Source organism: Triticum urartu, chromosome 2, assembly GCF_003073215.2.
Source record: "Triticum urartu cultivar G1812 chromosome 2, Tu2.1, whole genome shotgun sequence".
Lineage (NCBI taxonomy): Eukaryota > Viridiplantae > Streptophyta > Magnoliopsida > Poales > Poaceae > Triticum > Triticum urartu.
The window spans coordinates 645335522-645353006 of NC_053023.1; the positions used below are offsets into that span (position 1 = coordinate 645335522).

Genomic DNA, 17485 nt, shown 5'->3' on the forward strand with positions numbered 1-17485 from the left:
GAGAGGAAAAAGGAAAATAAGAAGAGGAAGAAAGGAGAAGAAGAGGAGAGGAAGAAGGGGAAAAATAAATAAGAAAAAGAAAAAAAAGAAGAGGAGAAGAAGAAAGGAATAGAGGAGAAGAAGAGAAAATAGAATATATTTTCTCTTCTTCTCCTCTATTCCTTTCTTCTTCTCCTCTTTTTTTTCTTCTTTTTTTTCTTCGATCTTCTCCTCTAGATATTCCTTTATTCTTCTCCTCTTTTTATTTCAGGGTCGTCTAGGGGTCGAGGGTTCCAGGGTCGTCGAGGGTTCGAGGGGTCGAGATAGGTTTCCTAGTGTCAAAGTATTGAAGAAATCCATGGCTTCATCATTAGCCGGAAGTAACCAGGGCATGACGAAGTCCTCCAAAGTTATTTTCGAACATGAGAGGAAGAAGAGGATAAAAAAAGAAGAGGAAGAAGAAAAAAAAAGAGGAGAGGAAAGAATAGAGGAGTTCTTCTCCTCTATTCTTTCTTCTCCTCTTTTTTTTCTTCTTCTTCCTCTTTTTTTTTATCGGGAACGAGGGTCGTCGAGGGACATAGATGTAGTGTCGTCGTTGTCGATATATACCCCCTCCCGATAGCTTCAACACGTGGGGGGGGTCGATATTACCCCCTCCTTGAAGCGTTCTCAAGGCCACCCCAAACCCTTGAAGCGTTGTCGAGGCCACCCCAAACCCTAGAGAAGCAGCGTCGAGGCCACTAATTAATATATATGATTCCTTACTATGATTAGGTAGCTAGTTCTACGTTTGCCACTAATATATCCATCTGTCATGTTTGAATAATAATTGCCATGTCGTAAATATTTGTAGAAACTATGGACACCGCCCGAGACGAAGCAAAAGAAGTGTTGTTGAGGGACATAATCGCAGAAGGAAGTGATGCCGTCTCGTTGTTTCTCAACGACACCGATGGTCTGGAAGGAGAGGGTGAAGAAGCTGGCTACGGTGACCTAATGCCGGTGCAAGAAGAAGAACATGAGGACGGCTCCGGTGACCCAATGCCGGTGCAAGAAGGAGACCGTGATGACGGCTCCGGTGATCGAACCGAGTCCGGCGAGGTATATATATTAGTTAAGCCTGTGTTCACTAGCTGATTGATGCATTCATTGTTTTGGTATGTACACATATTAATTAAGTCTTTGTTCTTTTTTCTAGCCCTCCGGATCGAGCACAACTTCGGTAAAGAGACGAGGCCCGAAGAAAAAGTTGAGCTCAGATGAAAGGTTTGAGATCATAGCAATCGCGCCCGATGGCCAAGCGATTGAACCCCTCCGAACAAAGAACGCATTTGTTGCTCAGTGCGGGGTTCTGGTTAGGGACAAGATCCCGATAAGCATCCAGCAATGGTTTAAGCCGGGTACAGAAGACCCTGAGGTGTCTTATGTCAATGATATGCAAAAAAATGATCTTTGGACTGAGCTGAAGTCAAATTTCACCCTACCGCCAGAGGATAATCCACAGAACCCAGTTAAAGAGCAATTAATCAAGTCTTTTGCTCTTAAGAGGATGGCAGAACTATTCAGGAGGTGGAAGAAAGAGCTGAATAAGTTTGTCGAAAATAATGAGACACCAGAATTCAAGGGCAGATATGAGAAGATTAGAGATCACTGGCCCGCATTTGTGGCCCACAAAACATCGGAAAAGAGTAAGAAGATGTCGGCGACAAACAAGCAAAATGCTGCGAAGAAGAAGCTTCACCATCGCACGGGGTCAGGTGGCTACCTCGTAGCCCGGCCCAAGTGGGCCAAGACTGAGAATGATCTGGTTGATAAAGGGATCGAACCAGAGACAATTAACTGGCCAGACCGTTGCCGGACTTGGTTCTTCGGGGCTGGCGGAACCTTGGACCCTGTAACAGGGAAGTGCATTTGGACGAACGATCAAATGGACATACCAGTCAGGAAGCTTAAGCAGTATATCGAAGCAGTGCAGGAAGGGACATTCTTTCCAGACAAAGAGAACGATGAGCTCACAATGGCCCTCGGGAATCCTGAGCACCCTGGACGGACACGAGGCACGCCAGGCTCCATTCCGTGGAAGGTTGGGTTTCCGGACGCAGGCGGTTAAAAATCCCATGAGAGGAGGAAAAAAGTGCAGCAGACCCAAATGCAGGCACTGCAAGAAAGGGTAGACGCGATAGAGGAACGAGAAGCAAATCGCAGCAAACGTACTGCCGAAGCTTCCCCCGAAGCTACCCCGCCATCTCAGCGCAGAAGCAGCGTGGCTTCCACCGAGCTGCTTCAGCCGGAGCATGCCTTGACGGCTCCTGCCAGCTATCCCGTGGATGCTATCACGGAGTCTCAAAATTGCCACCTTATGACGCAATGGATGAATTTGAAGGTCAAGGCGGCTGTTGGCTCTGTTTATCCTACTGAACCCGGCGCAACTTTTCACTGCCGGCCGATTCCAGAAGGATATGCTAGGGTGATGGTGGATGAAATAATGGAGGGATTTGAGGACCTCCAGCTTGACCACCCTACCGGTGAAGGGGAGACTCGGCTGGCGTCTGCTCTGAAGACTCCATGCCTATGGCGGAAGGAGCTCATCAACCTTCCGAACTGGACGCCTCCGCCTCCTCCTCCTCCTCCGGCGAGTCAGGGCACTCCGCCTCCTCCACCGCCTCCTCCTCCGACGAGTGACGATCAGGGCCCTCGGCCGGCTCCTTCTCCGGCGCGTGGCGGCACTCCTCCTCCTTCTCCGCTTGCGCCGGCGCACCCGAGCAGCCAACCTCCTCCTTCTCCGCCTCGTCAGCAAGGGCGGAAGAGACCCGCCGCCGCTCCGGAAGCTGCTCCGACGCGTCGTAGTCCTTCTCCTCCGCCTCGTAAGCAAGTAAAGAAGACAACCGCTCCGTCTGCTCGGCCGGCGTCTAGCAGTACAACCAGAGGTGGGAGGACATACAGATTCGGTCCTTCTCTGAAGAGTCCACAGAAGTTACCATACGAGAGGACCCCGGAGGATAACGTGAAGATCACGCGAACCGAAGTGGATGACTGGTTTAAAGGGTTGAAAGCAAAGAGACATCCACCTTCGGAGGAGAAGTTAGATCCGGTGAAAGTGAAGCGCACTCTGGCTACCCTGGCAAAACCACCCAAGTCTCCGCCGAAAGGCAACTATGAGCGCATTATTGCAAAGACATGGGCCGAAGCGGAGCGGTCAGGAAGTACAGTCAGTGATCAAAGGCTGAAAGAACGACGAGCAGCTGGGAAACAAATTGCCCAGCTCGGCGAACAAGCGAAGCAATCGTGCCCCCCGCTCAAGGTGCCTAGCGACATCGTCGATCCGAGGATGGTGCCCGGTTATTGCAATGTTGACGATTACCTGCCCGACGATGTACATTATGATCCCATGGAGGTGCAGATACACAGATACGAGTACGGGAAGCCTCTCGTCAAAGATGAAAAATCTTTAACAACGATGATGCGAAGATTACATGATTGGTACTTGAAAATCTGCAGAGAGTCTGAGGGGAGGAGTACTTTGTATGCGAGAGTTAAACCGGAGCATGACCTCGTTGGAATTGAACTGTTGCCTATTCCATTTGAGGAGTTCTATCAGTTTTTCAATCAATTGGCCCTCGATAAAACAACGGTCACCTGCTACTGTCTGTAAGTACTACTACTTCTGTCATTAAGTCTCTCTATATAGCTCATCTCTTTCATTGCATGTATTTATAATTATCCTCACTATATTATGCAGATTGAAAATTGCCGAATTGAAGAAAAGACAAATCGGTGATATTGGGTTCGTTAACACATATCTCATAGATGCAACTGAGGTTGAACATCGTCCTGAAGATACCGAGGCCAACTTGCTACGATCATTCAAAAAAAATGAAAACAAAGATATAATACTCTTTCCTTACAACTTCAAGTGAGTGTTACTGTCTTGTGCATATTCGGTTTCCCTTATATATTAGTCCAGGTTATAGTAATGTAATTGATGAGTTATGCATGCGTGCGCAGGTACCACTATATTCTCCTAGAGATTAGGCTTGAGCGGGGAGTAGTAACTGTCTTGGACTCTAAACGAAAAGATCCCCAGGAGTATGCGGACATGACTGAAATCCTCAAGAAGTAAGTTAAATCGATCATTATCCACCATATCAGCAACTTTGTTCATTTCCTGATATCAAGTAATTGTTTTCTTTGTCCGGCAGGGTTTGGAGAAAATTCACCAGAAAAGTTCCGGGACTGCCGAAGGAGCTGGAATTTAGACACCCGAAAGTAAGTACTATAGTAGCATGTTCCACGCATCTCCTAGCTAGTGATTCAAGCGCTAGTTTCATCAATACCATTTAGCATTCTTGCTTATCAGTTTGATTGACCTCTATTTCTTGTAAAGTGGTTGTGGCAGGAACAAGGGAATGATTTCTGTGGATACTACGTCTGCGAGTCCATCCGTCACACGACCTGTGAGCGGGGCGGTTACTCTGACGAACAATATGAAGTATGTAAATAACAACATTCACAATTTTATTTTATTACCATCATCTATGTTGAGTTTCATTCATTCATATATATATGTATTGACCCCCTTCTTCAAATTAGATGTTTCGGAAGCGGGATGAACTCCTAGCACCAGCTCGCATGCGAGCAATTTAAAAGGAATTGGCGGCGTTCTTTCTTGACCACGTGATCGCTGAAGACGGAGAATACTATGTGAACCATGAGTCCGTATGATTATATTTGTAAGAGATAATTATTGTATATATGTAGCCGGTAGTGTCGGATAGATATACGAGAACTTGTTGTTCGACCAATCTCTCGGAGAAGGAGAGGTGGTCGATATCACTTCTCTCTGTATGCATATATGTTCATGACGATCTTCTGTTTCCTTCGTTTGCTTACTAGCTAGCTAGCGTGTCTAGTCCTCTCTATACGTATGTATAGTACGTAGCGTCGACCAAGCACGGACATAAGAGAGGACACTTCTCTCTATTAATTATAGCTATCTAACACAATATATGAAACACCTAAATTAACCCCCCAAAACCCCCAAACCCTCTTTTAAAAAAAAACCCCAGCCACAGAAATGCTGACGCGTGGATGCCTATTGGTCCCGATTGGTGCCACCAACCGGGACCAAAAGGTCTCCTGCCTGGGCTCCGCGCACAGGCCACGTGGAGGCCCATCTGTCCCGGTTCTGGATTGAACCGGGACTAAAGGGACAGGGCATTAGTACCGACCCTTTAGTCCCGGTTCCAGAACCGGGACAAAAGGCCCTTACAAACCGGGACTACAGGCCCTTTTTCTACCAGTGCCTCCTAAAAAAACAACAGGTTTAGTTCAGGTTAGAATATGGCTGGTCCCTTGGAAGCCTTCAAACAAGTTGGTACTTGCCTCTTATGATTGCTCTGGTTTGATTTTTGTGCAAAGACGTACTCCCGTCCGTGACCGAGAGATGCAAGTTTCAAATTAAGCCAGCTTCAAGCATAACATCAATCACCGAGCAGGAACAAACGTCAACATGCATCCAGTAATGGAGCAATCTTGTCACTAGCGCCATTCCAAATTGTTTAACTAGTAATGTAATGTACCTATATTCTGCATATAACGCCCATATTATTCAGCAAACCGATCCAGGTCAGACTCCCAATTGCCGTCGATCACATGCAAGTTCACGAGCAAGAGAATGCATGCAAGCACGCTAATAATTCATTCCGATATTTCCCCTATAAATACCAGACTCAAGCACCACCCTCGGGGCATCACAAGCACTTAGCAACCTAGAGCTCCAGATCAGCTGATCAATAATCACTTTGTCTGTGCTTCTGCGGTGTAGTGATCAGATCACTCGCAGCAATGGCAGGCAAGGCATCCATCGCGCTGTTCCTCGCCGTGAACCTGGTCGTGTTCTCCGTGGCCAGCGCGTGCGGTGGAAACTGCCCGACCCCATCGACGTCCACACCGACCCCGGCCGCGTTCGGTAGGTGCCCACGCGACGCGGTGAAGATAGGCCTGTGCGTCAACGCGCTGAACCTGGTCAAGGCCGAGCTGGGCGCGCCGCCTACGCTGCCCTGCTGCCCGCTGGTGAAGGGGCTCGTCGACCTGGAGGCGGCCCTGTGCCTCTGCACGGTGCTTAAGGCCAACGTCCTCAACATCGTCAAGCTCAACCTCCCCATCGACCTCAGCGTCATCCTCAACGACTGCGGCAAGAAAGTGCCCACCGGATTCCAGTGCTAAGCGATCTCGGTCGACGGACGTGTGCCATGCTGCCCATGCATGCACGCATGCATTCCTTGCGTGGTCGCACGGTTGCATGAGTCCATGGTCGCACGGGCGTTATTCTGCTTGATCAATCCTTTTATTGCAGGTGTGTTTGTTTGTTTGGTTGCTATTCTACTTGACGTGCTAGCCACAAGTCTGCATGGATGTGCATGCATCCTACGGAGGGTACGTCTGTAGCCGGTTTAATCCTTTTTATCTTTCTTATTATAATCACTTTCTTTATTGGCGAGTTCTTTCATGGCGTGTGGCTTGTATCCGTTTTGTACAGTCAACATAATGAATAAAGTTTATTCTTACTTCGGGCTTCCGGTGCTGTGCTGCCATCTGTTTGTTTTTTTTCTTTTTGAGAAATTGCCATATGTTTTGTGATTTTCCTAGCAGGCTTTCAATGGTGAAGGAAGGTTTCGAGCGAACGTATAGGACCCGATAAGGAGTGAGCATCAGATTTCTACCGACTTAAAACCGAACGAATCGTTCCCCATGGCAGGGGGAGAGACCGAACATTTCGTTCAGCCTGGGAGGCCTCCCAGCGCGAACACTTTCAGAACGCTAATGAAGAACACAACAAAAAACATAAACAAAGACGCCAGCATTGGCCTGTTGCACAAGCTAGACCATTTTGGATACTAAAGCACGAAAAAATGCAGAAAAACCAGCTAAAACTGAGAAAAGCTTTGCAAATAAAAATGCCACAAAAATCTAGAAATTCATAGAAAAAAAGCTGATGAAAAAAATATAAACATTGCCATTGTCCAACAAAAAACAAACATGCCGTACTAGAAAAAATAATTTTGCCATTGTTTAAATTAAATTTTGAGGTTGGACCAGAAACAAATTGTCGTGCTCACAAAAAGTTGCCACTGCCCATACAATAAATATACCATGATGTATAAAAAGTGAATATGCCATGACCATAAACTAAAATTTTCCATGGCGACATGAATAGTAATTTTGCCATGTTGCAAAAAGAAAAGAAAATTTTGCCATGGTCCTAAAAACAAGCATTGAAGGAAAAAATGTATAAGGTTGCCATGGTAGCCAAAAGTGGTGCAAATTTGTCATGATTGCAAACATGGTGTAAAATCATCATGATACATACACACTAATGCCCATGATGCTAAAAAAAAGAACAAACTAAATTGCCATCGCTCTAAAAAAGTGAGTATTGCCATAAGAAGAATAATTTGGGCCATGCACAATAAGCTAAATTTACCATGATACAGAAAACTAAATTTAGCATGGTCAATTATGAAATTGACCATGATCCATAAACTAAATTTGACATGGTCAATTAATAAATTTTCCATGGTCTGCTAAAATTTGCGATGTTCAATTATTAAATTTGCCATGATCCACCAAGTAATTTGCCACGGTCAATTCCTAAAATTTGAGATGGTCGAAAAAGTACTTCAAATTTGACATCACATTTCTATCAAAATTACTGTCTTGTGTGCAATATATTTGCCATGTATATGAAATAAGACAAAAAAAATCAAAATTGCCATGGCCAATGTAGATCCGAATTTGCCATGGCATTTTTATCAAAATTGACATGCTTTATAAATAAAAATTGCCATGTACGTGAAATAACCCAAAAAATGATCAAAATTGTCATGGAAAATGCATATTCAAATTTGCCGTGGTATTTTTATCAAAATTTTCCATGCTTTATAAACATAAATTTACCATGTATGTGAAATACCACAAAAAATGATCAAAAATTTGCCATGCCAAATGCATATTTAAATTTGCCATGCTATTTCTATCAAAATTGCCATTTTTTGTGTAATAAATTTGCCGTGTATGTGAAATAACACAAACAATGATCAGAATTGCCATGCAAATGCACAAAAAATTTGTCGTGATATTTTTTTTATCAATTTTTTCATGATTTATAAACATAAATTTGCCATGTATCTGAAATAACACATAAAAATGATCAAAAATTTGCCATGGCAAATGCATATTCAAATTTTCCGTGGTATGTTTTTTTATCAAATTTGCCATGCTTATCAAACGAAATTTTCCATGTATGTGAAATAGTTTTGTAATGGATTTTACCATGTGACCATTAATAATGAATGTCAAGTTATGGAGAAAAAGCCTACAGAAAAATGAATAATGTTAAGAATATGCCATGTGACAAATAAATGGAATTTGCCATATGAGAATAACGAATTTCCACATTATGAAGACACTAAAAGAATAATTTACCATTATACATGGTAAAACCTTTATGAAATGCCATGGGTGAAAGAAAGTAAGTAGAGTACAAATTTGCCATGGAAAAAATCATCATTAGTTTATGTTGTGTCATTACATAAAAATTGCTTAATAACTTGGGGATGGCACATATTGACAAAAAAGTTATATTCGGTATTTGTTCATGTGGTAAATTTCATATGTCATAGCAAAAATTTGCCATGGATGTAAAGTACTTTTGGCATGACAAAAAATAAGTGAAATTTCCATGTAAAGAATTATCATTAGTGAATAATTTTGGCATTAGCCAAGCTACATGAAACTAAGATTTGCCATGATCTATAAACTCAAATTGCCATAGTCAATTTACTAAACTTACCATGATCAATGAAAAAAAATCCATGACATGTTAACTAAATTTGCCATGGTCAAAGTACTAAATTAACCATGATTAATGAAATAATTTTGCCATGGTTAATTAATGAAAATTTTCATGATTTGTAAACAAAATTTGGCACGGTTATTTGCTAAAAAGTACAAGTGGCTAAACACATATCCTACCAATTATTAGTCGAAGATTGCTTGTCGCTCCTCATTCATAACCTATCAAAAAACTTGAACCATACATGCAAGGCGATAAGTACTAAACCAAAACATGCAGTGAATGGACTTGTATTGAATGGCAAAGAAAAAACAATTGAAGCAAAAGCATTGCATCTACTGAATCAAAAATGGAGCCGGACGGGATTGATCGATCAGACAATTGCCCTTCTAAAATTATTGCCAAAAAATCAGAAGGATTAACTATGGAGATGGATGCATCTTGTACCTCGAACAAGGGCCAGAAGGAGGGGGTCAACGTCCTTGAGTAAACTGTTGATCCACTCGGTGCAGCGCTCCTCGGCATCATGGAACTTCATGTGCACCTGCACATCGGGCTCCCAGGCGCCGAGCAGCGCGTTCTCCACCTCCTGCTTGCGCATGACGAACTCCTCGGCGCCCTGCCACAGGTAGTAGGTAACAGCTGAAGGGTGCACCCTCGGCCGTGAGCCGCACGGCCTCCGCATAGCCCACCACATCTCAGCCATCGTGGTTGGCATCGCTGCACGCAGTGGCAGGGGTTTGGTTGCCAGGGATAAGACACGGGGGCATGGTGATAATGAGAAAGAGAGTGACAGTGAAAGAGAAGATGAAAAAAAAAGAACTCGTTCGGTCACATCTCGTTAGCCGCCAAACAAGCCAGAATGACGTGACACTGCCCTCCTTGTGCCAAGATGCATGCTCTATATCTGACTGCCCGAACCGGTGTTTGGGCCAGGACATTAGAAAACTGACGTACATGCGTTATCTTTCCCGAAAGTATATGGGCATTTGAAGATAAAAATTAATTAATTTACTAATGATATGGCTCATAGTTTGATTCCCGCTAAGTAATATAGTGTAGACTTAGCATTTATAACACCAAAATTATTCTGCACCTCATAACATGGACGAGGATTTGTGGCTGCGGGTCTCAGGGTACATGATGAGCGGTTACTAGTTTATGTAATTATGCAATGTGGTGTTTAGTTACTAATGAACTAGGTGTTTAGTTCAATTATGCAATGATGTTTTCTAAGTATATTTTGTTGTGCTACAGACAAAGCATGTTTTTGTTCTGTAGATAGAGCATGTCACATCGCACATGATTCACCTCGCAAAAACATGTGCGATTGTTAACCCCATCGCACGCAGTTCCTTTAGTTCAATCGTCTGCCCACTGGAGCACACCATTCTCACCATACAATCGTGTGTGTTGCCCTGAGTTATCGCACACGCTTTATACTTGCGAAACCATGTGTGAAACTTCATACACGGTGGAAAGATTATGCAACGTTTGCGATGTTTCCCATCATCAAAGACAATTCATTTCTAACAACCGTTTGCCAAGCAACGCAAATAATTCGTTCGTCAAAATCCTATGTGTTATTTGGACTTATCTCACACAATTCTTGAGGAACTGTGTGCTCCATATCACAGACACACACGCGCGCGCGCGCATCTCTCAAATCGTGCTCAATGGACCAATCATCGCACACGTTTCATTGTGGGCAGGCGGTTATATTTTTGTAATGTGTGCGATCCATCAATCGTACATAGTTCGATTTTAGGGGCTGCGATAGATGTATCTTGGCACTATAATTCGGCACTAGTGTCAGAAAAATAGATAGGCACCAAAATGGCCTTTTAGAAGCTCAAGAATGAGCGGAGTGCTAAAGATGCTAGCGGATGCAGATTCTCTTAAATTAAATCACCTGACTTTGGCAATTGAAGTTGAGCAACCAAAGTAATGTGAAGCTAATACTAGTCAACATTGCGTCCCTAAAAAAACTACTCAAACACTGCCGACACGGGTAGATGTGCACAATTCATCGATATCACATACACAAAATACAAGCAAATGTACACATCGATAGCTGCCACACACACAATTGCATGACCAAACACGTCCGATGGATTTTAGTTAAACAGCAAACAATCAGCCCATGGTGGCAACGATCACAGGACGCAACAGATCTATTGGTGTAGGGGCGCGTAGTGATTTTGTTATTTTATACGTTGATGAGAAGCCGGCTGGACAGCGACGGATCGACCGGTGACGTACCAAAGCAAATGTTTGGGACCCCTCAAAAAAAAAAAAGCAAATGTTTGGGAAACTTGGTAGATCAATGAAGACAACTCAACACATCATCATTATCTTTTGGTCGGTCCAACAGTATAGTTTGAAATCGTACGTTCCGTGACTTTCCGAGTGCCCCCACACACGTACCAGGGCCGGCTTTCTGGTCCGGGAGTCCCAGCGCCGTCCACAGAATCTTTTTTTGATGCTATAATACCCGTATCTATTAAAAAAACTAAACAGTTCTGAGTTGCTACAGAAGTTAAATAGGAGTAGTACTATGGATCGCTATAAAAGGTCTTTTGTTTTGCATGAGTTGTTTAAAAACACTTATGATTGTGGTCGTCAACTCTGTGCAAAGAAAAAATATGTCTAAGTAGTTTGTGTGATCGTAGCCTTTTGCAAGAACCACGAGGCATGCAAGTGAGAACTGCAAGATTCCTGCTACGAGGTGCAGCTTATGTCTTCGGTAGAAAGGAAGGATGGGCGCCAGCGGTTTTGCCGCTTGCTGGTTGAAGGAATTGGCCGTTTTGAGTTGATTATACGGTACCTTCATTTAGGCTTATGGTCTGCTTATTTTGTGATGGTGGTTTGTAAAGGTTTCTAGGTTGAACTGATATAAATAGTGAGAGTTATTCATCTTTAAGGTTGTCCTTTTGTTCTTGATATGTATATATATCATAATTTTGGAACCATACTCGAGGGAATGGTCCTGGTGGGATAGTTTCATCAATTTCATTGGGGAAATTATTATTAATTGGGGGTGGGGGGGGGGGGGGGGGGGGGGTGGTATATAGTCCTAAAGGAAAAAAGTTAGTTGTGATACATCTATGGACTACTATATGTTAAATGTGGCGATTAATTCCTTGACAACCAAAGGTTGTATCTGAGGATGAATAAACAGTCACCAACTTGGATCATTACAATAGCAAAGAGGTAAGGAAGTACCAGTGCAACACACCATCCCACCAGGCGGACATGATTCTTTTTCCAGGCTTGCACCACCATCACCATCGGTGACGGCCGCCAGGCGCTCTTCTGGCACGATAATGGAGCAGAAAAGGGCCCCTAAAGTTAGTGGCTCCGGAGCTCTACAAGATTGCTTCCAGGAAGAACATGATGACGCAGGGAGTGTGTTATTCAAGTTCACCTTACAACCAACCAGGAGGATACCATATCTTCGAACCTGACTACAAATGGCTCTTACTCTTCGGCGTCCGCATATGTGGTCCAGTTCTATGGATCTTAACCCAGGTTCGAACCGGCCAAGAATTGGTCCCCGCACACTGACCCTAAATGCAAGTTCTTTGATTGGATTGTCCTTCATGGAAGAATTTCTCACCGCGGACATGATTACAATCCGGGGCTGGAAACACGACCCGTGATGCCAGCTTTGCCTCCAGGCGCCTTAAACGGTGACCCACATGTGCAATGATTGTCCCCTCTGTGTCGTTGTATAGAACCAAGTGATCACCTGGACAAATGAGAATCTTCCGGTGCCCAATTTTCTGCCGAAGCCCGATGATATTTTGATCTGGCAGAATGAGTTGATCACAAATAAGTCAAAAGAGGCGTGTAAACATTGAAGTGGTAGGCTCATCTACACCGTTTGGAATATATGGAAAGAGAGAAAGAGATGAGTGTTCACGGGACGTCGCATGACTCACCGTGAAGTGGCAATGTTGGCATATGAAGCCATCAAGCAATGTTAAATGGCGTTTTCGAGTGTCATGCATGCCGTGGGCATCAGCTAACTGGCCCATGTATTTGTTTAGTTCTTCGGTTTTTGCCACATTTTCCCACAAAACTGCACCACCTTGTACGTCTTTCTCTCTTAATAAAAAAAGGCAGTGCTCCCACCGGTTCCTCAGAAAAGAAAAATACTACCATCAAGATTTGTTTAGTAAGATAGATAAAATAATCAACTACCAAAATCATAAGGCTAGGTGCATAAAGTAAGACGTGCTCATGGTAGCGAAGGAGAAAGAAGAACCATGCCTAATCTTCCATATCATCTGCTAGTCACAAGTTTAAAAAAATGTGTTGTTTTGTGTGTTCATGAATCTCCACTCCTAAAAGGGGAGTTCATACATCGTTCATTCATTCGTCCTCCCCATACATCGAACAAACAACCCACTGATTTTTTTTCTGGGAAGGGTGCATCATAGGGTGGGATTTTTGTGTTGGGTCCGCATGTTGGAGATAATATAACGGATTGTCCGGACAACCACATTTCTCCAACACACATTGTCTGGATTTGGGAAGCCCGGACTGTTCAAATGGTTAAAGTTTGTAGAACCTGTTGGGTGCATGTTTGATCTCCAAACACGCCTGGACATATGAGGAAGAAATGAATTTCGACCTTAGAGATGATCTTAATCATTTGTTTGATTCGTTTATATGCATTATTGCCCGTAGCAACGCATGACTGTTCTACTAGGGGTATATGTGTTTGACATTTGGAGCAAAATATATAATGTATGGTTCACATTTTGTCAAAAGATGACGTCGTGTTAAGTTTATTTAGAAAAGAACTCTTTTTATACATCATTTTATCACGTTTTGTAAGTTTGTTGTTTAAAAGATGTAAACCGAGAACACTCTTATTAGTCCCTTACATTTGTTTTACCATTATTTTATGTGGTTTTTAAGCACATATTATGCAATTTTAACACCATTCCCACAGCAATGCGCATGGCATCACCTGGTTAAGTTTTATTGTGCACATGCACGGTGATGTTCACTAATCAGTTGTGATGGTGAGAGACAATTTGATGTTGACTGCACATTAGAAATTCGTTATCTTATCACACGCAGCTCGATTCATGTGGACGACGTGACGCGCGGAGTGCAAAAACTAGATCGGCCATGCACCATCCAACGCGGTACGTACATGTTACGGGATGTATGGCTATATAGCTAGGTAGGGAACCGGACAAAGTGATATCTATGATGGGGGATCGCGAATCGTCGAAACCGACACGAGCTAAATACCATCTTCCACTAGCAAGCGAGCAGGTGCACTGTTGTGCACCAAATTAACTGGAAAGTTGGAGGCTTGATGGCGACTTGAGCTAACCGAAAACGACATTAGAGTACGCTTTTCAGAGTGATACACTACCTGTACGTACACTGGTTAGAAACTCAGGCATGCAAGCAACACCGGCATCTCCGTTGGCATCTTTGTCTCCTTCCTCCTCCACCAGCTCGACTAGACGCTGGCTCACCCGGTGCCCCAGTCCACGCGCGGCTCTTCAGATGCATGGAGTACAGGAGAAGTGATGTAAGATATCTCCGCCCCTCCCCCCTCGCACTCCCTTCCCTATAAATACCACCCAGGCTCCCCTTGCATTGCCACACACAACAGAAGCAAAGCAACAGCCTGTGAGTGCACTTTGTACACTGTCACTGGCGTAGCTAGCTAGCTAGGCAGAGATGGCGAAGAAAGTGCAGGTGATCGCTACGCTCCTGACCCTGAACCTTCTCTTCTTCACCTTCGCCAACGCCACTGGCCGTCCCTGCCCTCCTGGCGGGGGCAGCGGCGGGGGAGGGAGCGGTGGCGGTGGGGGAGGAGGGGGGACCGGTGGCGGGGGAGGCGGCAATTGTGGTGGCGGGAACTGTGGTGGGGGAGGAAACGGTGGCGGCGGAAACGGTGGTGGCGGGAACTGTGGAGGAGGGAACTGTGGTGGAGGCGGAAACGGTGGTGGTGGGAATGGTGGCGGCGGAAACGGTGGCGGTGGCAATGGTGGCGGCGGCAACGGTGGGGGCGGAAACAGCACCCAGTGCCCTCTGGACGCGCTGAAGCTGGGGGTGTGCGCGAACGTGCTCGGGCTGCTGAACCTTACCCTGGGGAGCCCGCCGGTGCAGCCGTGCTGCTCGCTGATCCAGGGGCTGGCGGACCTGGAGGCGGCGCTGTGCCTCTGCACGACGCTGAACCTCAACCTTCTGGGCATCAACCTGACCTTGCCCATCGCCCTCAGCCTCGTCCTCAACAACTGCGGCAAGAACGTCCCCTCCGGCTTCCAGTGCCCAAACTGAGCCGGCCGGACCCTGCATCCGCCATACCTCATGCACGCACGCATGCATGCATGACTGGCTATTTGAAGTACCACTACGTACTTGTTGTGTGCTTTAATTTCTTAATCATCTGCTGGTTTTTATGTGTGGCTGGATTTCGATTGCGGAGAAACTACGTACTACTTCTCCAGGTTCTACGTACGTACAAGCACGCACTGTTACCTGCGTGCGTAAGGATTTCGTTGTGTGTGTGTGCATGATGTGTTGTCGTAATCGTCACATGTTTGTGATGAGTTGGTTATTGCCAGAGTGCTCATGATGTACCGCTATCTCCGACTAAATAAAAGATTTGCTATTTTCCATTATTACTATATACTACATTTGCAAGTTTTACTATTTTTTGCACTGTGCTTGAATTGAAATTGTATATATGCATGTAGTCTGTTTGAATGGTCTCATTCTCGTGATGCTATACTTTGGTACTGGCATTGCACTATTTGTATCGACTTCCCTACTTTTGTAACTTTGCGAGAGGAGAAAAAGAGCACTTGTATGATAGCTGGCAACCCTAGCATGCTACGTGATACACGTCGCCGATTATCGCTTTATTAATTTAAAGTCGAGCTCATTTCCAGCCATTCCTCTAAGCAAACGATATTGAGAACCTTATTGAACTGGAAAACTAATTCTACCACACACAGCAGTACACACAACTTAACAAACTAATTGATCATTTCTTCCCGTCCCGAGTCAGATAACAGTTAACACTAACTTCCCGTTACTTCCATAAGGAAACAACCATTAATAAGCTAGTTCAGAATATACTGACACAGTGAACCTCATCTTGGAATTATTAAATAAATCCCTAGTTCAGTGAAGGATTACTAGTAGTTACTAGATAGCTAGACAACTGTCCCTCTGTTGTAAATTAGATTACTTTCAGAAAACAGATGGGATCAACACTTTCAAACTTTAATTATCAACATCAAATCGAGTTTCGTCAAATAAACAAAAAAAAATCAGGTTCCATGACTCTGTAATTTTTCAAATTGTAGTGGCACATTCGTGTAAACATAACTGTAGAGTTACCCCTTGGAAACTGCGGCAATGTCCAAAATGTCATATATTTTAAAAACATAAAAAAATAGTTTAGAAAGAGTGTGATACTTAGTTTTTGCTTTAGATAAACAATTATTTTAGGGAATGATATGGTTTGCTCAACTTAGAATAATTATTTCTCTTTCAACCGCTCCTAGCCATATGATCAATATTGTGTCATCCCAACTACACTTGTATATATAGTATAATTGAACAGTTCTCAACGGTGACCTGGAAATAGCAAAAACAGTTGCCACCCAGCTTATACCATTGAAATATCATACACTATTTGGTACTTCTATACTCCTAGGTGCCTATCACTGATCGACACTCTTTCCGAAATAAATACCGATAGCTTCAAAGGCAAAATCTCACCATAAAAGTCATGTGTGAGGTATTGCCAGTATTCTCTAATCCAGAAACCTTAGCGTAGAAGTCTTGAAATTCAAATATAGTACAAATACATAAATGAAAAAATATCGCTCGTCAGAAAAAAATCTAATCCAAATTCAAATACAACTCAAGAAACAAAAAGGACAAACCTAGCTATACTCGCAAAAAAATAAAGTAGCTAGTTCAAATTCGGCTCATTAACATGACTATCAACATTAATTATTATTTTTATTTCTTGAGCTATGTATTCAGGTTGATGTTTGTTTTGAATTTTTTTTACAATTATTTTGCAACATTTTAATAGTCCAAAAATTGTGGGCGCACAGGGATAAGTTCTTCCTGGGTCGAATTACTGATCGACAGCTGGCCACCTTTTATCATTATTCTTTAGCGAGTAATTCCGAAGGTGATGTGACTATTCACTCGCTACTTCTCTAGCTTTTTGTCGCATGCAGAAAGCGGAATATTTGCCTTGTCGATCATCAGAGCAGGATATTTGTCGTCCGCGTATACTTGAATCGGCTCAAGGATAATCCAAACTACTGGCAAGTACCAACCGCTGTCATCTCCAGGTGCGAAGTACTTCCTACCTAACCTGACTAGCTGTGTGAACATGCACATGCATGCATACATGTGACAGAGTGACAGAGTGACAGATGAGACAGAGACCGTGATCTTTTCTTTACTGCTTAAGAGCGACTCTAACGGGCCGATTCAAATGGACGGCGATTTCATCCGTTTTTTTCGTTTGGCTCGGCCAGACGAACAGGATGCCCGCTTCCGCATTTGGGTTGGCGCGTGCGCCCAACGCTGGCCTGAGACCCATTTTGACGGCGCCAAAAAAATGAATGCATGTATATTAAAAAA

At 43.9% G+C, this 17485-nt stretch overlaps 2 protein-coding genes across 2 annotated transcripts; both read left to right on the forward strand.

Annotated features, from left to right (window-relative positions):
• Nucleotides 1-5722: 5722 nt before the first annotated feature.
• On the forward strand, nt 5723-6556 carry LOC125539399 (14 kDa proline-rich protein DC2.15-like). Its single transcript, XM_048702842.1, has one exon. The coding sequence runs from the start codon at nt 5824-5826 to the stop codon at nt 6202-6204; it is 381 nt and encodes a 126-aa protein (XP_048558799.1). The 5' UTR covers nt 5723-5823; the 3' UTR covers nt 6205-6556.
• Nucleotides 6557-14459: 7903 nt separating this feature from the next.
• On the forward strand, nt 14460-15492 carry LOC125539398 (putative glycine-rich cell wall structural protein 1). Its single transcript, XM_048702841.1, has one exon. It carries the CDS (start codon nt 14546-14548, stop codon nt 15146-15148), a length of 603 nt encoding a protein of 200 aa, XP_048558798.1. The 5' UTR covers nt 14460-14545; the 3' UTR covers nt 15149-15492.
• Nucleotides 15493-17485: the final 1993 nt, after the last annotated feature.

Coding starts and splice junctions, on each gene's coding strand:
- LOC125539399 (XM_048702842.1), top strand. CDS start 5,824: ATGGCAGGCAAGGCATCCATCGCGCTGTTCCTCGCCGTGAACCTGGTC.
- LOC125539398 (XM_048702841.1), top strand. CDS start 14,546: ATGGCGAAGAAAGTGCAGGTGATCGCTACGCTCCTGACCCTGAACCTT.